General features: G+C 46.0%; 1 protein-coding gene across 1 annotated transcript in view; it reads left to right on the top strand.

Annotated features, from left to right (window-relative positions):
• Positions 1-16,627, top strand: part of LOC147700512 (zinc-binding protein A33-like) — a 110,501-nt gene extending 93,874 nt beyond the window's left edge. Inside the window, exon 5 of the mRNA XM_086928433.1 lies at positions 16,152-16,627. Coding sequence (XP_086784559.1) covers positions 16,152-16,627 — 476 coding nt within the window. The remainder of the gene's footprint in view (positions 1-16,151) is intronic.
• The last annotated feature ends 2,020 nt before the right edge of the window (positions 16,628-18,647 follow it).

The following is an 18,647-nucleotide window of genomic DNA, read 5'->3' as shown; positions in this document are numbered from 1 at the left end:
TTAATAAAATAAAATACATTACATTGATATTTTAACTATTTATAACAAATAAACTTAATTTATCATTATAAACTGAATAAATGGGTACATATACATATATTTTCTTAAATACATTTTATTATTATCTTTATTTAATTTATAACCTTTAATAAATATATAAAAATAAAATAAAAACATATCTAAAACATTTTTTAATAAAATACATTTTTCTATATTTAATTAACACATAAAAGTATTTAAAAATAATAATAGATATATTTAATAACAAAATTAAAACATTAGTAGTTAAAACATTTGATAGCGAAGGGGTAAAAATTACTATTCCCACTCCAAAGAGTGCAACAGTAGGGAAAGCGCAGGATAGCGTAGGGGTAAAAAGTACTATTCCCACTCCAGATGGTGCAACAGTAGGGAAAGCGTTGGATAGCGTAGGGGTAAAAATTACTATTCCGACTCCAGTGAGTGCACAGTAGGGAAAGCACTGGATAGCGTAGGGGTAAAAATTACTATTCCCACTCCAGAGAGTGCAACAGTAGGGAAAGCGTTTGATAGCGTAGGGGTAAAAATTACTATTCCCACTCCAAAGGGTGCAACAGTAGGGAAAGCATTGGATAGCGTAGGGGTAAAAATTACTATTCCCACTCCAAAGGGTGCAACAGTCGGGAAAGCGCTGGATAGCGTAGGGGTAAAAATTACTATTCCCACTCCAAAGGGTGCAACAGTAGGGAAAGCGCTGGATAGCATAGGGGTAAAAATTACTGTTCCCACTCCAGTGAGTGCAACAGTAGGGGAAGCGTTGGATAGCGTAGGGGTAAAAATTACTATTCCCACTCCAGTGAGTGCAACAGTAGGGGAAGCGTTGGATAGCGTAGGTGTAAAAATTACTATTCCCACTCCACAGGGTACAACAGTAGGGAAAGCGCTGGAACCCAAAACAATAAAAAAACAAACTATCACTTTTTTTATTAAATTTTATTTCCAATATAAACATAATTAATATATACATGTTTATATATTATTATTAACAAAGATAATAAGAAAAAATATATTTACACATTATTTAACAATATAATATCCACCACACACCTAAAATCAATTACACTATGACATTTAATATTTACTAATTAATTAATGAAAACTAATCTTTTTTTTATTAATTAATTATTTAATTGTCAGATTTCACACTATATACACTTATAAACACCACAACACAAACCTAAAATTAATTACACATTTACCATTAAAAATTACTAATTAAATAATGGTAATTAATTTATAAAGTATTTAATAATTAATCAATCACAATTTAATTACTTCACACCATTTACACATATAAACTCCACTACACACACCTAAAATTAATTAAACAATTAACATAATTAATTAACATAATTCATTAATTTACATCATTAATTAATAATTGACTGATTGAATTTATTTAACAATTAATTAGTAAATTAACACATTAATTAATCAATTAATTTTATATATTTAAATTACTTCCCACCCTATTCCCCTATAAACCCACAACCCACTACGGAACTAATAACACAAAATTCTACATAATATACATTAATAACTATTACAATTCTACAACATATATTAAAATGACAAAAAATTCTCATTAAAAACACTAAAATACATAACATTATTAAAAAATATATATTTTTGTAAACTATATTTTTGTAAATGATATTTCTTACTTCTATATTATTGTTATCGATATTACTTACCTGTCTGTCGATATTCTGGTCAAACTATAGTTTTGTTATCGATATTTATTCATTTCGATATTTCTGCGGGGATATTTATGTCTGACGATATTTCTCTGTCGATATTCCTACTCTGCACCCAGTAGAGTGGTGTATTGTGGTGTTGCGCACACTGAAATGGGCTAGAGAGGTGTGGTGTGCAGTGGAGTAGTGTACAGGGTAATAGTGCAGAGTGGAGTACAGTGGAGTTTTGTGAAATAGCGTAGCATAGAGTGGAGTACCATATAGTACCATACAGTGTCATAGCGTACAGTGTAGAGTGGTGTGAAGTACAGTGGAATAGTGTACTGTGGAGTGCCATAGACTGGAGTGTCATATAGTGCAGTGTGGTCCAGTGGAAAACCATACAGTGGAGTGGTGTACAGTGGAGTTACATACAGTGTAATAGGGTAGAGTGGAGTGGCGTAGTGTTCAGTGTCGTACAGTGGAATAGCGTAGAGTATAACAGCATACAGTGAAGTGGCGTACAGTGCAGTGGCGTGGACTGGGGTGGCGTACAGCGAAGTGGAGTGGAGTAGAGTAGAATAGCATACAGTGAAGTGGCATACAGCGGAGTGGAGTGGAGTGGAGTAGAGTAGAAAAGCATACAGTGGAGCGCGTGGACAGGGGTGGCGTACAGCGGAATGGAGTGGAGTGGAGTAGAGTAGAAAAGCATACAGTGGAGTGGTGTATAACGCAATAGTGTATAATGGAGTGGCATTCAATGGAGTGGCATACACTAGAGTGGTGTAGAGTGGAGTATGGTACAGTGGAGTGGTGTATAATGCAATAGTGTATAATGGAGTGGCATTGAATGGAGTGGCATACACTAGAGTGGTGTAGAGTGGAGTAAGGTACAGTGGAGTGTTATGCAGTGGAATAGCATACAGTGTTGTGGTATACAGTGGTGTGGAGTAGAGTGGAGTAGCGTAAAAAGAAGTAGCTTACAGTGGAGTGGTGTATAATGGAGATAAGAAGACTGGGCCTGATTCACAGAATGAATTTAAGACTAAATTCTAAACTTACTACTATTTGGCATTCACAGAATGCACTTACTACTTTCGGGATTCCAGAGTGAACTTACTACTTTCGGGATTCACAGAATGAACTTAACACTTTCGGTATTTACAGAATAGATCTTAGACTACTAACTTTAAGTCTGCACTCGGGCCGTGAATTCCGTCTCGGAGGCGGAGCTTCCGGCTTGGGGGCAGAGCTTGCGGCCCAGAGGTGGAGCTTGCGGCCCGGAGGCGGAGCTTGCGGCTTGGAGGCGGAACATCTGGCTCAGAGGTGGGGATTTAGCCATGGCGGAAATCTCCACCTCTGGGCCGCATGCTCTGTCTCCGGGCCGCAAGCTCCGCCTCCGGGCCGCAAGCTCTGCCCCCAAGCCAGAAACTCCGCCTCTGGGCCGGAAAATCCGCCTCCGAGCCGGAATTTACGGCCCGAGTGCGGACGTAAAGTTAGTAGTCTTAAATCTATTCTGTGAATACCGAAAGTAGTAAGTTCATTCTGTGAATCCCGAAAGTAGTAAGTTCACTCTGTGAATCCCGAAAGTAGTAAGCGCATTCTGTGAATACCAAATAGTAGTAAGTTTAGGATTTAGTCTTAAGTTCATTCTGTGAATCGGGCCCACTGTGTCGGTGGAAAGTGGAGTGTGGTAGAGTGGAATACTGTACAGTAGAGTGGTGTAGAGTTGAGTTTCATACAGTCTAATAGTGTAGACTGGAGTGTGTAGCGTGTACTGGTGTACAGTGAATGAATGAATGAATGAAAGAGTATTTGTAAAGCGTGAACTAAGCCCAAGGGCATCAAGGCGCTCTTAAAAGACTCAGTTTTGTTTGACAGGAAACATCCAGGTCTTAAGGGTCTTGCGAAAGATTGAGTGAACTTTTTGACCCGAAAGGGAAACGGGGAGAGCGTTCCACACCTTAGCCGCAGCACGTGAAAAAGCTAATCTCCCCATCTTGTATTTTTAAATCTAGGAACCTCGAGCAGATTTTTATTGGCTGACCTGAGATTCCTAGCAGGGGCATACCTGTGGAAAATATTCTTTATGCCCACAGGGCCCTGTCCATAGTATGCATTATGGGTGAGGTAAAGAGTCTTAAACAGGACTCTACGTTCCACTGGAAGCCAATGCAATGAACTGAGAGCAGAAGAGGCCGAATAACGCTTGGGAAGATCCAGTACCAGCCTAGCAGCGCCGTTTTGTACCCACTGTATGCGGCGCAACTGGCCCTTATCAATTCCCAGATAAAGAGCATTGCAATTGTCCAACCTGGCCAAAATTAGGGAAACAACGACCTTTTTTTCGGGCTTCCGTGGACAAAACCTGAGAGATCTTTCTTATCACTTGGATAAGTCCAAAACAAGTAGCAACTGTTTTGGAGACCTGGCGAGACATGGAAAGGCCGTCATCAAGCACCACTCCAAGATTATTCCACTGGGAGATAGGAGTGGGACAGGAACCCAGGGAGATGGGCCACCGTTTACTGTACCAGATGTCAGATCTGTCCCGGAAGATCAAGACATCCGTCTTCTCACCGTTAAGTTTGAGGTAATTTTGAACCATCCATGTGGAGACAGCGGTCATACAGTTCGTAAAGTTATGCGCAGCCTCCCTAGACTTTTGGGTGATATAGACCATGATCTGCATGTCATCCGCATAGGACAGCACCCCAAGTCCAAAAGATTGCACCACCCTTGCCAACGGGGCCACATAGATATTAAAAAGGATGGGGCTCAGAGACGAGCCCTGAGGCACATCGCAGACAAGGGGGCAGGACTCAGAGTAAAAGTCGCCCAATCTAGCGGTTTGAGACCGCTGACTAAGAAAAGAGGCGAGGAGGTCCAGGGCCAGGCCGCCAACCCCAATCTGTCTGAGGCACTCCACCAGTCTCAGAGGGGACCGGGTGTCGAACGCAGCAGTGAGGTTGAGTAAAATGAGGAGGGTGGTATGCCCTGCATCCACCTGAACTCGTATATTGTCCAACACCATGGTAAGAGTCATCTCCGTGCTTTGCCCCGTCTGAAGCCATGTTGGGAACCATCCAGGATATTGTAGTCCCTCCGGTAAGCACTCAGATGAAAGTTCAGATGGGATTCAAGAATCTGTGCAGGGAGAGGCAGCAGGGAAATAGTATGAAAGTGTTTTAGATTTAGTGAATCTAGGGAGGGTTTTTTGAGGATGGGCCTAACCACCGCAGCCTTCCAGGTCAAAGGATATTGGCCCGATGATATGGCTAAGTTCAAAATCATTGTGAGATGCCGGGTCAAGGCCTCTTTAGCTATTTTTACAACTTTGAGAGGACAGGGATCCAAGGTTGACCTGTACTTAATACCTTCAAGCAAGAGGTTTACCGATATGGGTGATGACGTTGGAAAGGTGCAAAAACTTGCTGAGGTCACACTGTTGAAAGAGCTTTTCAGGCAAACTTTGGCGAGGGCATCCAATACCTGATTGGCATTAAGAAGTTGCTGCTGATCATAAATTTCTGAGATTTTAGAGCAGAAAAAGGAGGATAAATGATCACAGAGCTCCTGTGACGGTTCAACTTTATCCGAGACTATCGGGGCCACTAGGGAGTTAAAGATTTTAAAGAGCTCCTTGGGAGTAGTAATATCCCCAGTGATCTTTGAGTAGTATTTTTCCTTTTCCTCCATTATGGCTGCTTTGTATGCCTTCAGACATTGCTTATGGGAATCCCTGCCTGAGGGTGCCAGGTCCTTCCGCCTGTATCTTTCTTTCCTTCTACACTCTTGTCCCATATTTCGAAGTCGGTCGGGAAACCAAGGAGCGGAAGGAGTTTTTCTGGCCGAGTAGCACAATTTTATGGGGGCGAGAGAGTCCATCACAGCAGTAATTTTATTAGAAAGATTTACTGCCACCGTGTCTGCATTGTGAGGGTCTGGTTGATGGAAATCCCCCAAAGCAGTCATGACTGCCTTGTTGGTAATCCGGGTAAGGTTTCGTTTTTCAACCGTTTTCAGCCCTGTGCTCTGAGTGTTATCTAGGGAAATAGCCCTAAGAGCAAAAGGAACTGCGAAATGGCCGGACCAAGAGAGGGGAAAGGGCGCGCCGACCAGGATTCGATCATCATTCGAAAAGAGCCCGTCAAGGGTGTGGCCCGCAACATGAGTAGAGGTGTTCACTAATTGAGTGAAGCCATAACCCTTCATACATTCTAACAAAGTATGGGTATCATTATTTGCACCATTTTGTAAATGGAAATTAAAATCGTCAAGAAGCGTAAAATGTGTGCGCTCAAGATAAGATTTAAGGTGATTACTAAAATCATCACTAAACGAGGCCCTGGGGCCGGGAGGTCTATAACACAAAATCCTCGAGAAACTCTCAGTGTGAGTAAAGTTCATAGAAAAATATAAAGCCTGATAGGGATCAAGGGCTGAGGTGAGGGGTTCTGATCTGCAGGTCAGAGTATCCTTGACCAAAATACTGTGGCATACTGTAGAGTGGAGTAAAGTGCAATAGTATAGAATGTATTAGCATAGAGTGAAGTGGGGTACAGTGGAGTGGCGTAGACTGGAGTGGCACACAGTGGAGTATGGTAGAGTGGATTACCATACAACTGATTGACATACAGTCGAAGGACGTTCAATGAGACAGAGTATAATCTAGCGAAATGGAGTGGAGTTACATGCATTGGAGTGCCATAGAGGAGTGGCGTACAGTGGAGTGGCCTAGACTTGAGTGGCACACAGTGAATACCATACAATTGAGTGACATACAGTCGAAAGACGTCCAATGGGATAGCGTATAATCTAGCAACATAGAGTGGAGTTGCATGCATTGGAGTGCCTTAGAGGAGAGGCGTACAGTGGAGTGGCATACAGAGGAGTTGCGTACAATGGAGTGGCGTACAGTGGAGTGGTGTACAGTGGAGTGGCGTACAGTGGATTATAGTACAAAGTGTAGCAGATTAGAGTGGAGTTGCATGCATTGGAGTGCCATAGAGGAGTGGCGTACAGTGGAGTGGCATACAGAGGAATTGCGTCCAGTGGAGTGGCGTAAAGTGGAGTGGCGTACAGTGGATTATAGTACAAAGTGTAGCAGATTAGAGTGGAGTTGAATGCATTGGAGTGCCATAGAGAAGTGGCGGACAGTGGAGTGGCGTACAGAGGAGTGGCGTACAGTGGAGTGGCATACAGTGGATTATCGTACAACGTGTAGCAGATTAGAGTGGAGTTGCGTAGAGGGTATTAGCATTGAGTGTATTGGTATAGAGGGGAGTGCTGTACAATGATGCGGCATAGAGTAGAATATCATATGGTGGAACTGCATAGAGTGGAGTGGTGTATAACGGAGTAGCGTAAATGTTTCCCTTTTTTGGTAATTTTTTTTAGTTGAGCAGTAATTTTTAGCTCCTACTGCAGTACTGCGTTGTTTATTTTTAAATAATTAAATATGTCAACCTTTTTAAATACACTGTAGTTCACTATATTTATGAAATAAAGTGTATTAGAGAGTATTTACAATGTGTAAACCTATATATATATATCAGCACCTTGGGGGAGGGCTCATCAGCTTGCATGTGTGGTGCACAACCCCTCTTGGGGTGGAGGACCTATTACTGCCTGTAACAAGGGGGCATATCTGCACCCACAGCGGGGTGCAGATTGACAGTGAGAAAGGGGGCACTGCAACACCTGGGCTTGGAAACATCAGCACCTGGACAGAAGGGAACACCAGCATGTGAGATGGAGGGGACATAACTCCTTGGGGCTAGAGGACTCATCAATAACATGACTGGGGGGGGCACATGAGCTACAGAGTAAGAGGCACCCCTCTACTGGAGGGCACATCAGTGGATGGAGTGGAGAGTGATTAAGAGCCAGGTTTAGGGTTTAACCCAATGCTTCAAGAGGCACATCAGTACTGGAGATTGGAGGGTACATCCACCCCTGGAATGAGGGGTGCATAAACACAAGAGTAAGGGTCACCGGGCTCCTACGTGGAGGGCACATCAGTAGATGGCATGGAGAGTGGAAAACATTTTAAAAAAACATGGGACAAGGGAACATCAGCCATTGGGGTGGCGGGAGCATCAGCACCCGGAGTGTAGGGAGCATCTGCACCTGGGGTGGAGGGAGCATCAGCACCCGGAGTGGAGGGAGCATCAGCATCTGGGGTGGAGGGAGCATCTGTTCCTGGGGTGGAGGGAGCACCAGCACCTCTGATGAAGGGAGCGGATCACTGAAACAATATCAATGACAAAAATATAGAACTACCTAAATATCGAGTGAAAAATATAGAATACAAAAATATTGACTTCCTCTTTCCAAACAGGTGAGTACAAAAATATCGAATCACAAATCTCGTTGTAAAAAATACAGTCAAAATATCGAATTTTTAAAAATGCTTTAAAGTAATTAAAAATTAATTAAATAAGAAATATAATTAACTTAAACATACTGAAAATACTTAAATAACCTTAAAATTAATTTAAAATTAATAAATAATTAAAGTAAGTAAAATAAACATACAAATTGATTTATAGATGCATATATATATATATATATATATATATATATATATATATATATATATATATATATATATATATGTAATATTAATCAAAAATATAAAATATTGCTACCGTAGGATAGGGGAAAGAGTAAAAATTACTATTCCCACACCAGAGAGGGCAACAGTAGGTAAAGCGTTGGATAGCGTAGGGGTCAAAATTACTATTCCCACTCCAAAGAATGCAACAGTAGGGAAAGCGTTGGATAGCGGGAGGGTAACAAGTTACTATTCCCACTCCAGTGAGTGCAACAGTAGGGAAAGCGTTGGATAGCGTAGGGGTAGAAAATACTATTCCCACTCCAAAGAGTGCTACAAAAGGGAAAGCGTTGGATAGCGTAGGGGTGAAAATTACTATTCCTACTCCAGAGAGTGCAACAGTAGGGAAAGCATTGGATAGCGTAGGGGTAAAAATCACTATTTAAACTCCAGAGAGTGCAACAGTAGGGAAAGCGTTGGATAGGGTAGGGGAAAAAATTACTATTCCCACTCCAGTGAGTGCAACAGTATTAATTTAAAAAAAAATATTAATAACAATTAAAAATTAATTACAGAAATTACAAATTTAATATAATATAATAATTAATCAAATAAAAATAAAAATAAAAATGACTTATTAATAATCATTACCTATTAATACAAATTAATTACCAATTGACAATTAATTAATTAGCAAATGAAAAATAATTAACAAATAATTAAAAATAAATGTATTTATTTATTTATTTATTCGTTTCTAAAGCTCATGGTTACGCCACCCGGCGTGTCCCCACGCTAAGTGGACTAATTGCTAGCAGCTTGGTGCGGCACCTACCAGAACTTCAGGGGGTGGTAAGCCTGTCACTGATTGTATCATTGTACAGAGGAGAAGAGCACAGTTTTCAGCTTTTTCCTGAATGTGGTTTCACATTGTTCCACTCTTAGAGTTTCAGGGAGCTTATTCCATTTTTTTGCCGCCATGTGTCTAATGGACCTTGACCCCATTCTAGTGGTCCGTATTCTGGGGATTTTTACATGCGCCCTTCCTTCAGATCGCAGCTTGCGGCCGGGAATGTAGTGTACTATTAGAGGGTGCAGGTATTGTGGTCCTTTTTTCGCAAGGATATTTTGGCAGTAGCACAGTGTCTTAAATTGTACTCTTTTTTTCTACCGGTAGCCAGTGTAAGTCCTTCAAAGCTTTTTTTGCAGATGCTCTTTTGGGGAGGCTCAGTACCAACCGAGCTGCTGCATTCTGTACTACCTGAAGCCTGGCTAGCCCCTTTTTTGTCGCTCCCAGGTATAATACATTCCCATAATCTAATTGGGAGATTACTAGGGTGTGTACTATGGTTTTCCTAGTGCTGGATGGAAGTAGGTCCAGTATATTCCTCAACGTTTTTAGTGTACCAAAGCAATTGCCCACTACCTTTCGTATCTGGGCATCAAAGGATAGTTTAGTGTCTAGCCAGACACCCACATTTTTAACCTCTGTTTTTGGTGTGGGGACGGGACCCAGTGCTTCAGGCCACCACGCAGAGGACCATATGTTAGGGGTTTTCCCCACTATCATCACCTCTGTTTTTGTTCCATTCAGCTTCAGGCAATGATTGGACATCCATTTAGCCACATCCTCCAAGCATCTCGAGAAGTTGAGCGCTTTCTGATTGTTGTTTCTGGAAAGTGTTACAATCAGCTGTATATCATCAGCAAATGATACGATGTTTACCTGATGGTTTCCACCAGTTCTGCCAAAGGTGCCACATATAGGTTGAAAAGCGTGGGGCTCAGGATTGACCCCTCTGGGACTCCCTGGGATAGTGCCACACTTTTTGATGTTTGCGATTGTTGTAGTACTTGGAAACTTCGTGACGATAGAAAGGAGGTCAGCCATCGTAAAGCACGGTCTTCTACAACGCACTCTTCTAGTCTGTGCAAAAGCAGCTTGTGTGAGATGGTATCGAAAGCCACACTTAAGTCCAGTAGGATTATTGCAGCTGTCTGCCCCTCATCCACCCATTGTCTCATTGTGTCCGTAGCCAATAGCAAAGCTGACTCTGTGGAGTGGGCAGCTCTGAAGCCGGATTGAGATTGGTGTAAATGGCCATTTTCTTGTATATGGGCTGTTAACTGTTTATTTACTAGTTTCTCCACAATCTTTTGCGATATACGGCAGCAGCGATATAGGTCTTAGGTTTTCTAGAACTGCTGGGTCTATAGATGGTTTCTTTTTCAGTGGACGTACTATTGCTTGCTTCCATTTGTTAGGGAATTCCCCATTCTAAAAGGAGGTGGTGATTAAATCCGAGATGAATGGTATAATAATGTCTGTTCCCATCAGTAATTTGTCTGGACGAGCTGGATCTAACGGAGATCCTGATTTAATTTCTTTAGCAATTACTCTAAGTTCGTTCAGTTCAACCATTTTAAATTCCTTGAGTCTTTCTCCTGAAAACTCCTTCCTGGGTCCTACATTATTCTCCTCTCGCGCTTCACTTGGGAAACTTCAGAATGTTTTGGCTACCTTTCCTTCAAAGTATTCTGCAATTTTATTGTAATTTTCCACTGAGGACGTTTCCTCCTTCTTATGGTTTTCATAGCTTTTCAGCGATTTTAGTATAAAACATTTCCTTTGAGGAGCTTCTCGCGCTTTCTATCTTTACTGTGAAGAATTCGCACCTCGTTTCCTTAATTAGTGCATGATACTTTTCTAGCTCTTTTTTAGCTCTTTTTTGGCCATGTTACAGAAGTTTTCACGCCACTTTCGCTCTAGCTTCTTGCACTCTTTCTTTGCTCTCATTATACCATGTCTCTTAGGATTCTTAGTGTTCCATGGTGCTATCTTATCAATAGCATCTGTTATCCATTCCTCAAACTGATCATTGGCCATGTTTATATCTTTTCCTAAAACTGGTTTGTTTTCCCCCAGTGCTTGTGCAAAGGTGTTAGGGTCAAAACTTGACCATTTTCTATGTGTCGTTTTTATACTGGACCCCTCTGCCCTTACTCTGGGCACAGCTATTGAAAAAGGGATTAGATAGTGGTCTGTCCAAGGTATCGGCCGAGGTGTCTCTACTTTTAAATCCTCTTGGTTGGTAAAAATGGGATCAAGGGTGTGGCCCCCTTGGTGAGTTGCGCTCTTCACCTGTTGAAGTTGATTCTTTGCCCTTAGATCACTACATAATGTTTGAACTTCCTTGTTTTCTTTCTTATCAAAATGTAAGTTTAGATCGCCAAGTATAAGAAACTTTTCATAGCGTAGGGCTGGCTGCATCGTCTTTTCACCTAGGCTTTCTATAAACTGTGTAGCTGGACCTGGTGGGCGGTATATTAAAACGCCTGCTATTGTCACATCATCGGCAGCAATGAGTTTGAATAACAGTGATTCACAGTTCTTTATCTTTGATTCTGTTATACTGCACTTCAGGGAGGCTTTATGAATTATAGCGATTCCCCCTCCTGTAAGTTCTCTATCTTGCCTTTGGATCTCATAACCCTCCGGGAGTGAATCTATGATGTCAGGGTCTGAACTGTCATTTAGCCAGGTTTCTGTAAGGAATAGTGTATCTGAATTTCCTTCTTTTAAGATGCCATGGATTTCATATTTATGTTTCAACATAGACCGGCAATTTAGTAGCATTAGTGTCCATTTTCTGATTGGATTGTAAGGATGATTCTTGTAAGTGGGGTTGAAGTTGCAGTGTTGGCATTTTAGAACCTTCCCCTCAATATTCACAATCTTTTTACAGTTCTGCAAGATAGGTTTGTTCAGTCTCATTAGGTCATCCCTTGAGTATGCTATCCTCCTCTGACCTTCCAAACTTTCATTTTGCCAGGGCCCTGGGCCCGGTCCGGCGCAGACGGGCTTGCCGCCGGCGGCGCGCCCGCTGCGCACGTCCGCTGCACGTCTTGTGTAACATCCGTTTTTATCAAGGAGGCCGGGACCGCTCAAACGCCCACCTCCCTCGAAGTGTCGAGTTAGTGCTCACGGTTTAAAAATGTGCTTCTGTCTGTGCAGTGATGGTTTAAAATAATTATGATCTTCCTTTACAATGATTTACAATGATTACGATCCTTCTTTAGGATAATTACAATCTTTCTTACTTTTTAAAAAAACGTAGCTCTCGACGCATCCGCCTTGCCCACCTTTCTCTAACAGTCCGCCCCAATAATACCAATAAATACATTTAAAAATGTAATTAATAACAATTAAATTACTTCACACCCTATTCCCCTATAAACCCACAACCCGCTAAGGTAAATAAGCTAATAAAAATATCATAATTATCAATTAATCAATGAATAAAAATGAATTACAAATTATAATTTAATTAATTACCAATTAAAAATTAATTAACAATTAATTCAAGATAAATACCCATAAATAAATTGAAGCATTTAATCAATTATAATTAAATTACGTCCCACCCTATTCCCCTATAAACCCACAACCCGCTACAGAAAATAAATTAATAAAATTAACATAATTATCAATTAATCAAATAATAAAAATTAATTACCAATTAAAATTTGACTAATTACCAATTAAAAATTAATTACCAATTAATTCAAGATAAATACCAATAAATAAATTAAAAAATTTAATCAGGTATAATTAAATTACTTACCACCCTATTCCCCTATAAACCCACAACCCGCTACAGAATTAAATTACGCAAAAATTAAATACCATAACATTCATTACTTAAAATAAATTGTAAAATAAATATACACTTTTCACACATATACTAACAAAAAAAACACTTTAATAAATTCGATGTTATTAAAAAATTGATATATTTTACTTCTATATTAAATACTTCGATATTTTGATTTTCTATCATTTATGTAATTCGATATTAACTTACTTACCTCAAATTCGATATTTTTGTTGTCTATATTCTGTCCATTCGATATTTTGTCCATTACATTCGATATTTTTGTTGTCTATGTTCTGTCCATTCAATATTCTGTCGATTCTATATTTTTTATTCGATATTAATGTAATTCTATATTTTTTACTCAATATTTTGACTTTATGCCGAAGGGAGCATCAGCACCGTGGGTGGAGGGAGCATCAGCACCTCAGGTGGAGGGAGCATCAGCACCTCAGGTGGAGGGAGCATCAGCACATGGGATGGAGGGAGCATCAGCACCTCAGGTGGAGGGAGCATCAGCACATGGGATGGAGGGAGCATCAGCACCTGGGGTGGAGGGAGCATCAGCACCCAGATGGAGGGAGCATCAGCACCTGGGATGGTGGGGGCATCAGCACCAGAGGTGGAGGGAGCATCAGCACCTGGGGTGGAGGGAGCATCAGCACCTAGGGTGGAGGGAGCATCAGCACCATGGGTGGAGGGTGCATCAGCACCTTGGGTGGTGGGAGCATCAGCACCGGGATGGAGGGAGCATCAGCACATGGGATGGAGGGAGCATCAGCACCTGGGGTGGAGGGAGCATCAGCACCAGGGGTGGAGGGAGCATCAGCACCTGGGGTGGAGGGAGCATCAGCACCTGGGATGGAGGGAGCATCAGCACCTGGGGTGGAGGGAGCATCAGCACCTTGGGTGGAGGGAGCATCAGCACCTTGGGTGGAGGGAGCATCAGCACCGGGATGGAGGGAGCATCAGCACCTGGGATGGAGGAAGCATCAGCACCTGGGGTGGAGGGAGCATCAGCACCAGGGGTGGAGGGAACATCAGCACCTGGGATGGAGGGAGCATCCGCACCTGGGGTGGCGGGTGCATCAGCACCCAGGTGGAGGGAGCATCAGCAACTGGGATGGAGGGGGCATCAGCACCAGAGGTGGAGGGAATATCAGCACCTGGGGGGAGGGAGCATCAGCACCATGGCTGGAGGGAGCATCAGCACCTTGGGTGGAGGGAGCATCAGCACCGGGCTGGAGGGAGCATCAGCACCTGGGATGGAGGGAGCATCAGCACCTGGGGTGGAGGGAGCATCAGCACCAGGGGTGGAGGGAGCATCAGCACCTGGGATGGAGGCAGCATCAGCACCTGGGGTGGAGGGTGCATACGCACCCAGGTGGAGGGAGCATCAGCACCTGGGATGGAGGGAGCATCAGCACATCAGGTGGAGGAAGCAGCAGCACCAGGGGTGGAAGGAGCATCAGCACCTGGGTTGGAGGGAGCATCAGCACATCAGGTGGAGGAAGCAGCAGCACCAGGGGTGGAAGGAGCATCAGCACATGGGATGGAGGGAGCATCAGCACCTGGGGTGGAGGAAGCATCAGCACCAGGGGTGGAAGGAGCATCAGCACATGGGATGGAGGGAGCATCAGCACCTGGGGTGGAGGGAGCATCAGCACCTGGGGTGGAGGGAGCATAAGCACCTGGGGTAGACTGAGCATCAGCATCTGGGGTGAAGGGAGCATCAGCACCTGGGGTGGAGGGAGCATCAGCACATGGGATGGAGGGAGCATCAGCACCTGGGGTGGAGGGAGCATCAGCACCTTAGGTGGAGGGAGCATCAGCACCTCAGGTGAAGGAAGCATCAGCACCTCAGGTGCAAGGAGCATCAGCACCTGTGATGGATGGAGCATCTCCTCTCTCTGCAGTGCTGGAGTCTCTGGGTGGGACAGTGACTTGTCTGAGGTCACACAGTGTGTCATTAACTCTCTCCTCTTTCTGCAGTGCTGGGGTCTCTGAGTGGGACAGTGATGTGTCTGAGGTCACACAGTATGTCATTAACTCTCTCTCCTCTCTCTGCAGTGCTGGGGTCTCTGTGCGGGACAGTGACTTGTCTGAGGTCACACAGTGTGTCATTAACTCTCTCTCCTCTCTCTGCAGTGCTGGGGTCTCTGGGCGGGACAGTGGCTTGTCTGGGGTCACACAGTATGTCATTAACTCTCTCTCCTATCTCCGCAGCACTGGGGTCTCTGGTGGGACAGTGACTTGTCTGAGGTCATACAGTGTGTCATTAACTCTCTCTCCTCTCTCTGCAGTGCTGGGGTCTCCGGGTGGGACAGTGACTTGTCTGAGGTCATTCAGTGTGTCATTAACTCTCTCCTCTCTCTGCAGTGCTGGGGTCTCTGGGTTGGACAGTGACTTGTCTGAGGTCACACAGTGTGTCATTAACTCTCTCTCCTCTCTCTGCAGTGCTGTTGTCTCTGGGTGGGACAGTGACTTGTCTGAGGTCACACAGTGTGTCATTAACTCTCTCCTCTCTCTGCAGTGCTGGGGTCTCTGGGTTGGACAGTGACTTGTCTGAGGTCACACAGTGTGTCATTAACTCTCTCTCCTCTCTCTGCAGCGCTGGGGTCTCTGGGTGGGACAGTGACTTGTCTGAGATCACACAGTGTGTCATTAACTCTCTCCCCAGTAGTGCTGGGGTCCCTGGGCTAGACAGTGACTTTTCTGAGATCACACAGTGTGTCATTAACTCTCTCCTCCATCCTCTGCAGTGGTGGGGTCTGAGAGTGGGACAGTGACTTGTCTGAGGTCACACAGTGTGTCATTAACTCTCTCTCCTCTCTCTGCAGCGCTGGAGTCTCTGGGTGGGACAGTGACTTCTCTGAGGTCACACAGTGTGTCATTACCTCTCCCTCCTCTCTCTGCAGTGCTGGGGTCTCTGGGCGGTACAGTGACTTGTCTGAGGTCACACAGTGTGTCATCAACTCTCTCTCCTCTCTCTGCAGTGCTGGGGTCTCTGGGTGGGACAGTGACTTGTCTGAGATCACACAGTTTGTCATTAACTCTCTCCCCAGTAGTGCTGGGGTCTCTGGGCGAGACAGTGACTTGTCTGAGGTCACACAGTGTGTCATTAACTCTTTCCTCTCTCTGCATTGCTGGGGTCTCTGGGTGAGACAGTGATTTGTCTGAGGTCACACAGTGTGTCATTAACTCTCTCTCCTCTCTCTGCAGCGCTGGTGACTCTGGATCCAGACACGGCTCATGAAGACCTGATCCTGTCTGAGGACGGGTGGACTCGATCAGACAGACCGCAGCCCCGGCCGGACAATCCCAAGAGATTCACTGGCAGGCCCAAGGGGTTCACCTCGGGGAGGCATTACTGGGAAGTGCAAGAGGAGGGGGGGTATGGGCAACTGGAGGTCACGGAGAGGGGTCTGAGAAGGAAGACACTGGAGTGCCATGGGGGCGTGACCATGGATGTGAGGCAGATGGATAAAGAGCACTACGAGGCTTTTGCCTTGTCTCCCCCCCTCGTGCCCCCACGTCCACCCCTGAAGCTGGGGCTCTACCTGGACTATGAGGGTGGGCGGCTCTCCATTTACAACGCAGACACCTGGGAGCACCTCTGCACCTTGAATGGCACCATCACCGAGGGGGTACACCCTTTCTTCTGGGCCAGGCTAGTAGAAGGCCTCCACCTGGTGTAACAGAGCCCCCCCCCCCCGACCCCCACTAGGTCAATAACAGGGCAGAGAGGGGCAAACAGGAGCCCCCCAACCCCTTTCAAACCCGCTCTGATTTCCTGTATCTATTAACCCCCCTCGCCCCCAGGGGGCTTCACACCTCCTTTCATCCACTGATAGACCTCATTTCATCCACTGATAGACTTCCTTTCATCCACTGATAGACTCCATCTTGGGGGGGAGCAGAAGATGTCACTGAGGGAGGGGGGAGAGGGAGATGTCTCTGAGGGAGGGGGGAGCGGGAGATGTCTCTGAGGGAAGGGGGAGCGGGAGATGTCTCTGACGGAAGGGGAGCGGGCGATGTCTCTGACGGAAGGGGAGCAGGCGACGTCACCGAGGGAGGGGGAGCGGGAAATGTCCACAAGGGAGGGGGAGCGGGAGATGTCACCGAGGGAGGGGGAGTGGGAGATGTCCTCAAGGGAGGGGGAGCAGGAGATGTCTCAGACGGAGAAGGAGCGGGAGATGTCTCAGAGGGAGGGGGGAGCAGGAGATGTCTCTGAGGGAGGAGGAGCGGGAGATGTCTCTGAGGGAGGGGGGAGCGGGAGATGTCCTCAAGGCAGGGGGAGCGGGAGATGTCTCTGAGGGAGGGGGGAGCGAGAGATGTCCTCAAGGCAGGGGGAGCGGGAGATGTCTCTGAGGGAGGGGGGAGCGGGAGATGTCTCTGAGGGAGGGGGGAGCGGGAGATGTCTCTGAGGGGGGAGTGGGAGATGTCTCTGAGGGAGGGGGAGTGGAAATGTCTCTGAGGGAGGGGGGAGCTGGAGATGTCTCTGAGGGAGGGGGAGCGGGAGATGTCTCTGAAGGAAGGGGAGCGGGAGATGTCTGTGAAGGGGAAGCAAGAGATCTCCTCAAGGTAGGGGGAGTGGGAGATGTCTCTGAGGGAGGAGGAGAGGGAGATGACTCTGAGGGGGAAGCAGGAGATGTGTCTGAGGGAGGGGGAGCAGAGATATCTCTGAGGGAGGGGGTAGCAGGAGATATCTCTGAGGGAGGGGGAGCGGGAGAGGTCTCTGAAGGAGGGGGAGCAGGAGATGTCTCTGAAGGGAGAGCGAGAGATCTCCTCAAGGGAGGGGGAATGGGAGTCTGAGGGAGGGTGAGCGGGAGATGTCTCTGAGGGAGGGAGGAGCGGGAGATGTCTCTGAGGGAGGGAGGAGCAGGCGATGTCCCCAAGGACGTGGGAATGGGAGATGTCTCTGAGGGAGGGGGAATGGTAGATGTCTCTGGAGGAGTGGGTAGCGCGAGATCTCCTCAAGGGAGGAAGGGCCAGAGATGTCTCTGAGGGAGGGGAGGAGAGGGAGAGCTCCCCGAGGGAGTGGGAATGGGAGATGTCTCTGGGTAGGGGGAACAGGAGATGTCTCTGAGGGAGGGAGGAGCGAGAAATCTCCTCAAGGGAGGGGGAGCCGGAGATGTGTCTGAGGGAGGAGGAGCGGGAGATGTCTCAGAGGGAAGGGGGAGCGGGAGATGTCTCTGACGGAAGGGGAGCGGGAGACGTCACCGAGGGAGGGGGAGCGGGAGATGTCCTCTAGGGAGGGGGAGCGGGAGACGTCACAGTGGGAGGGGGAGCGGGAGATGTCCTCAAGGGAGGGGGAGCGGGAGATGTCTCTGAGGGAGGAGGAGCAGGAGATGTCTCTGAGGGAGGAGGAATGGAAGATGTCTCTGAGGGGGGAGTGGGAGATGTCTCTGAGGGAGGGGGAGCTGAGATGTCTCTGAGGGAGGGGGGAGCAGGAGTTGTCTCTGAGGGAGGGGGAGCGGGAGATGTCTTTGAAGGAGCAGAGCGGGAGATGTCTGTGAAGGGGGAGCGAGAGATCTCCTCAAGGGAGGGGGAGTGGGAGATGTCTCTGAGGGGGGAAGCGGGAGATGTCTCTGAGGGAGGGGGGAGCGAAAGATGTCCTCAAGGGAGGGGGAGCAGGAGATGTCTCTGAGGGAGGGGGAGCAGAGATATCTCTGAGGGAGGGGGAGCAGAGATATCTCTGAGGGAGGGGGTAGCAGG

Source organism: Lissotriton vulgaris, chromosome 7, assembly GCF_964263255.1.
Source record: "Lissotriton vulgaris chromosome 7, aLisVul1.2, whole genome shotgun sequence".
Lineage (NCBI taxonomy): Eukaryota > Metazoa > Chordata > Amphibia > Caudata > Salamandridae > Lissotriton > Lissotriton vulgaris.
Note: the sequence above shows the minus strand (reverse complement) of the source record. Positions and strands in the feature narration are given on the sequence as shown.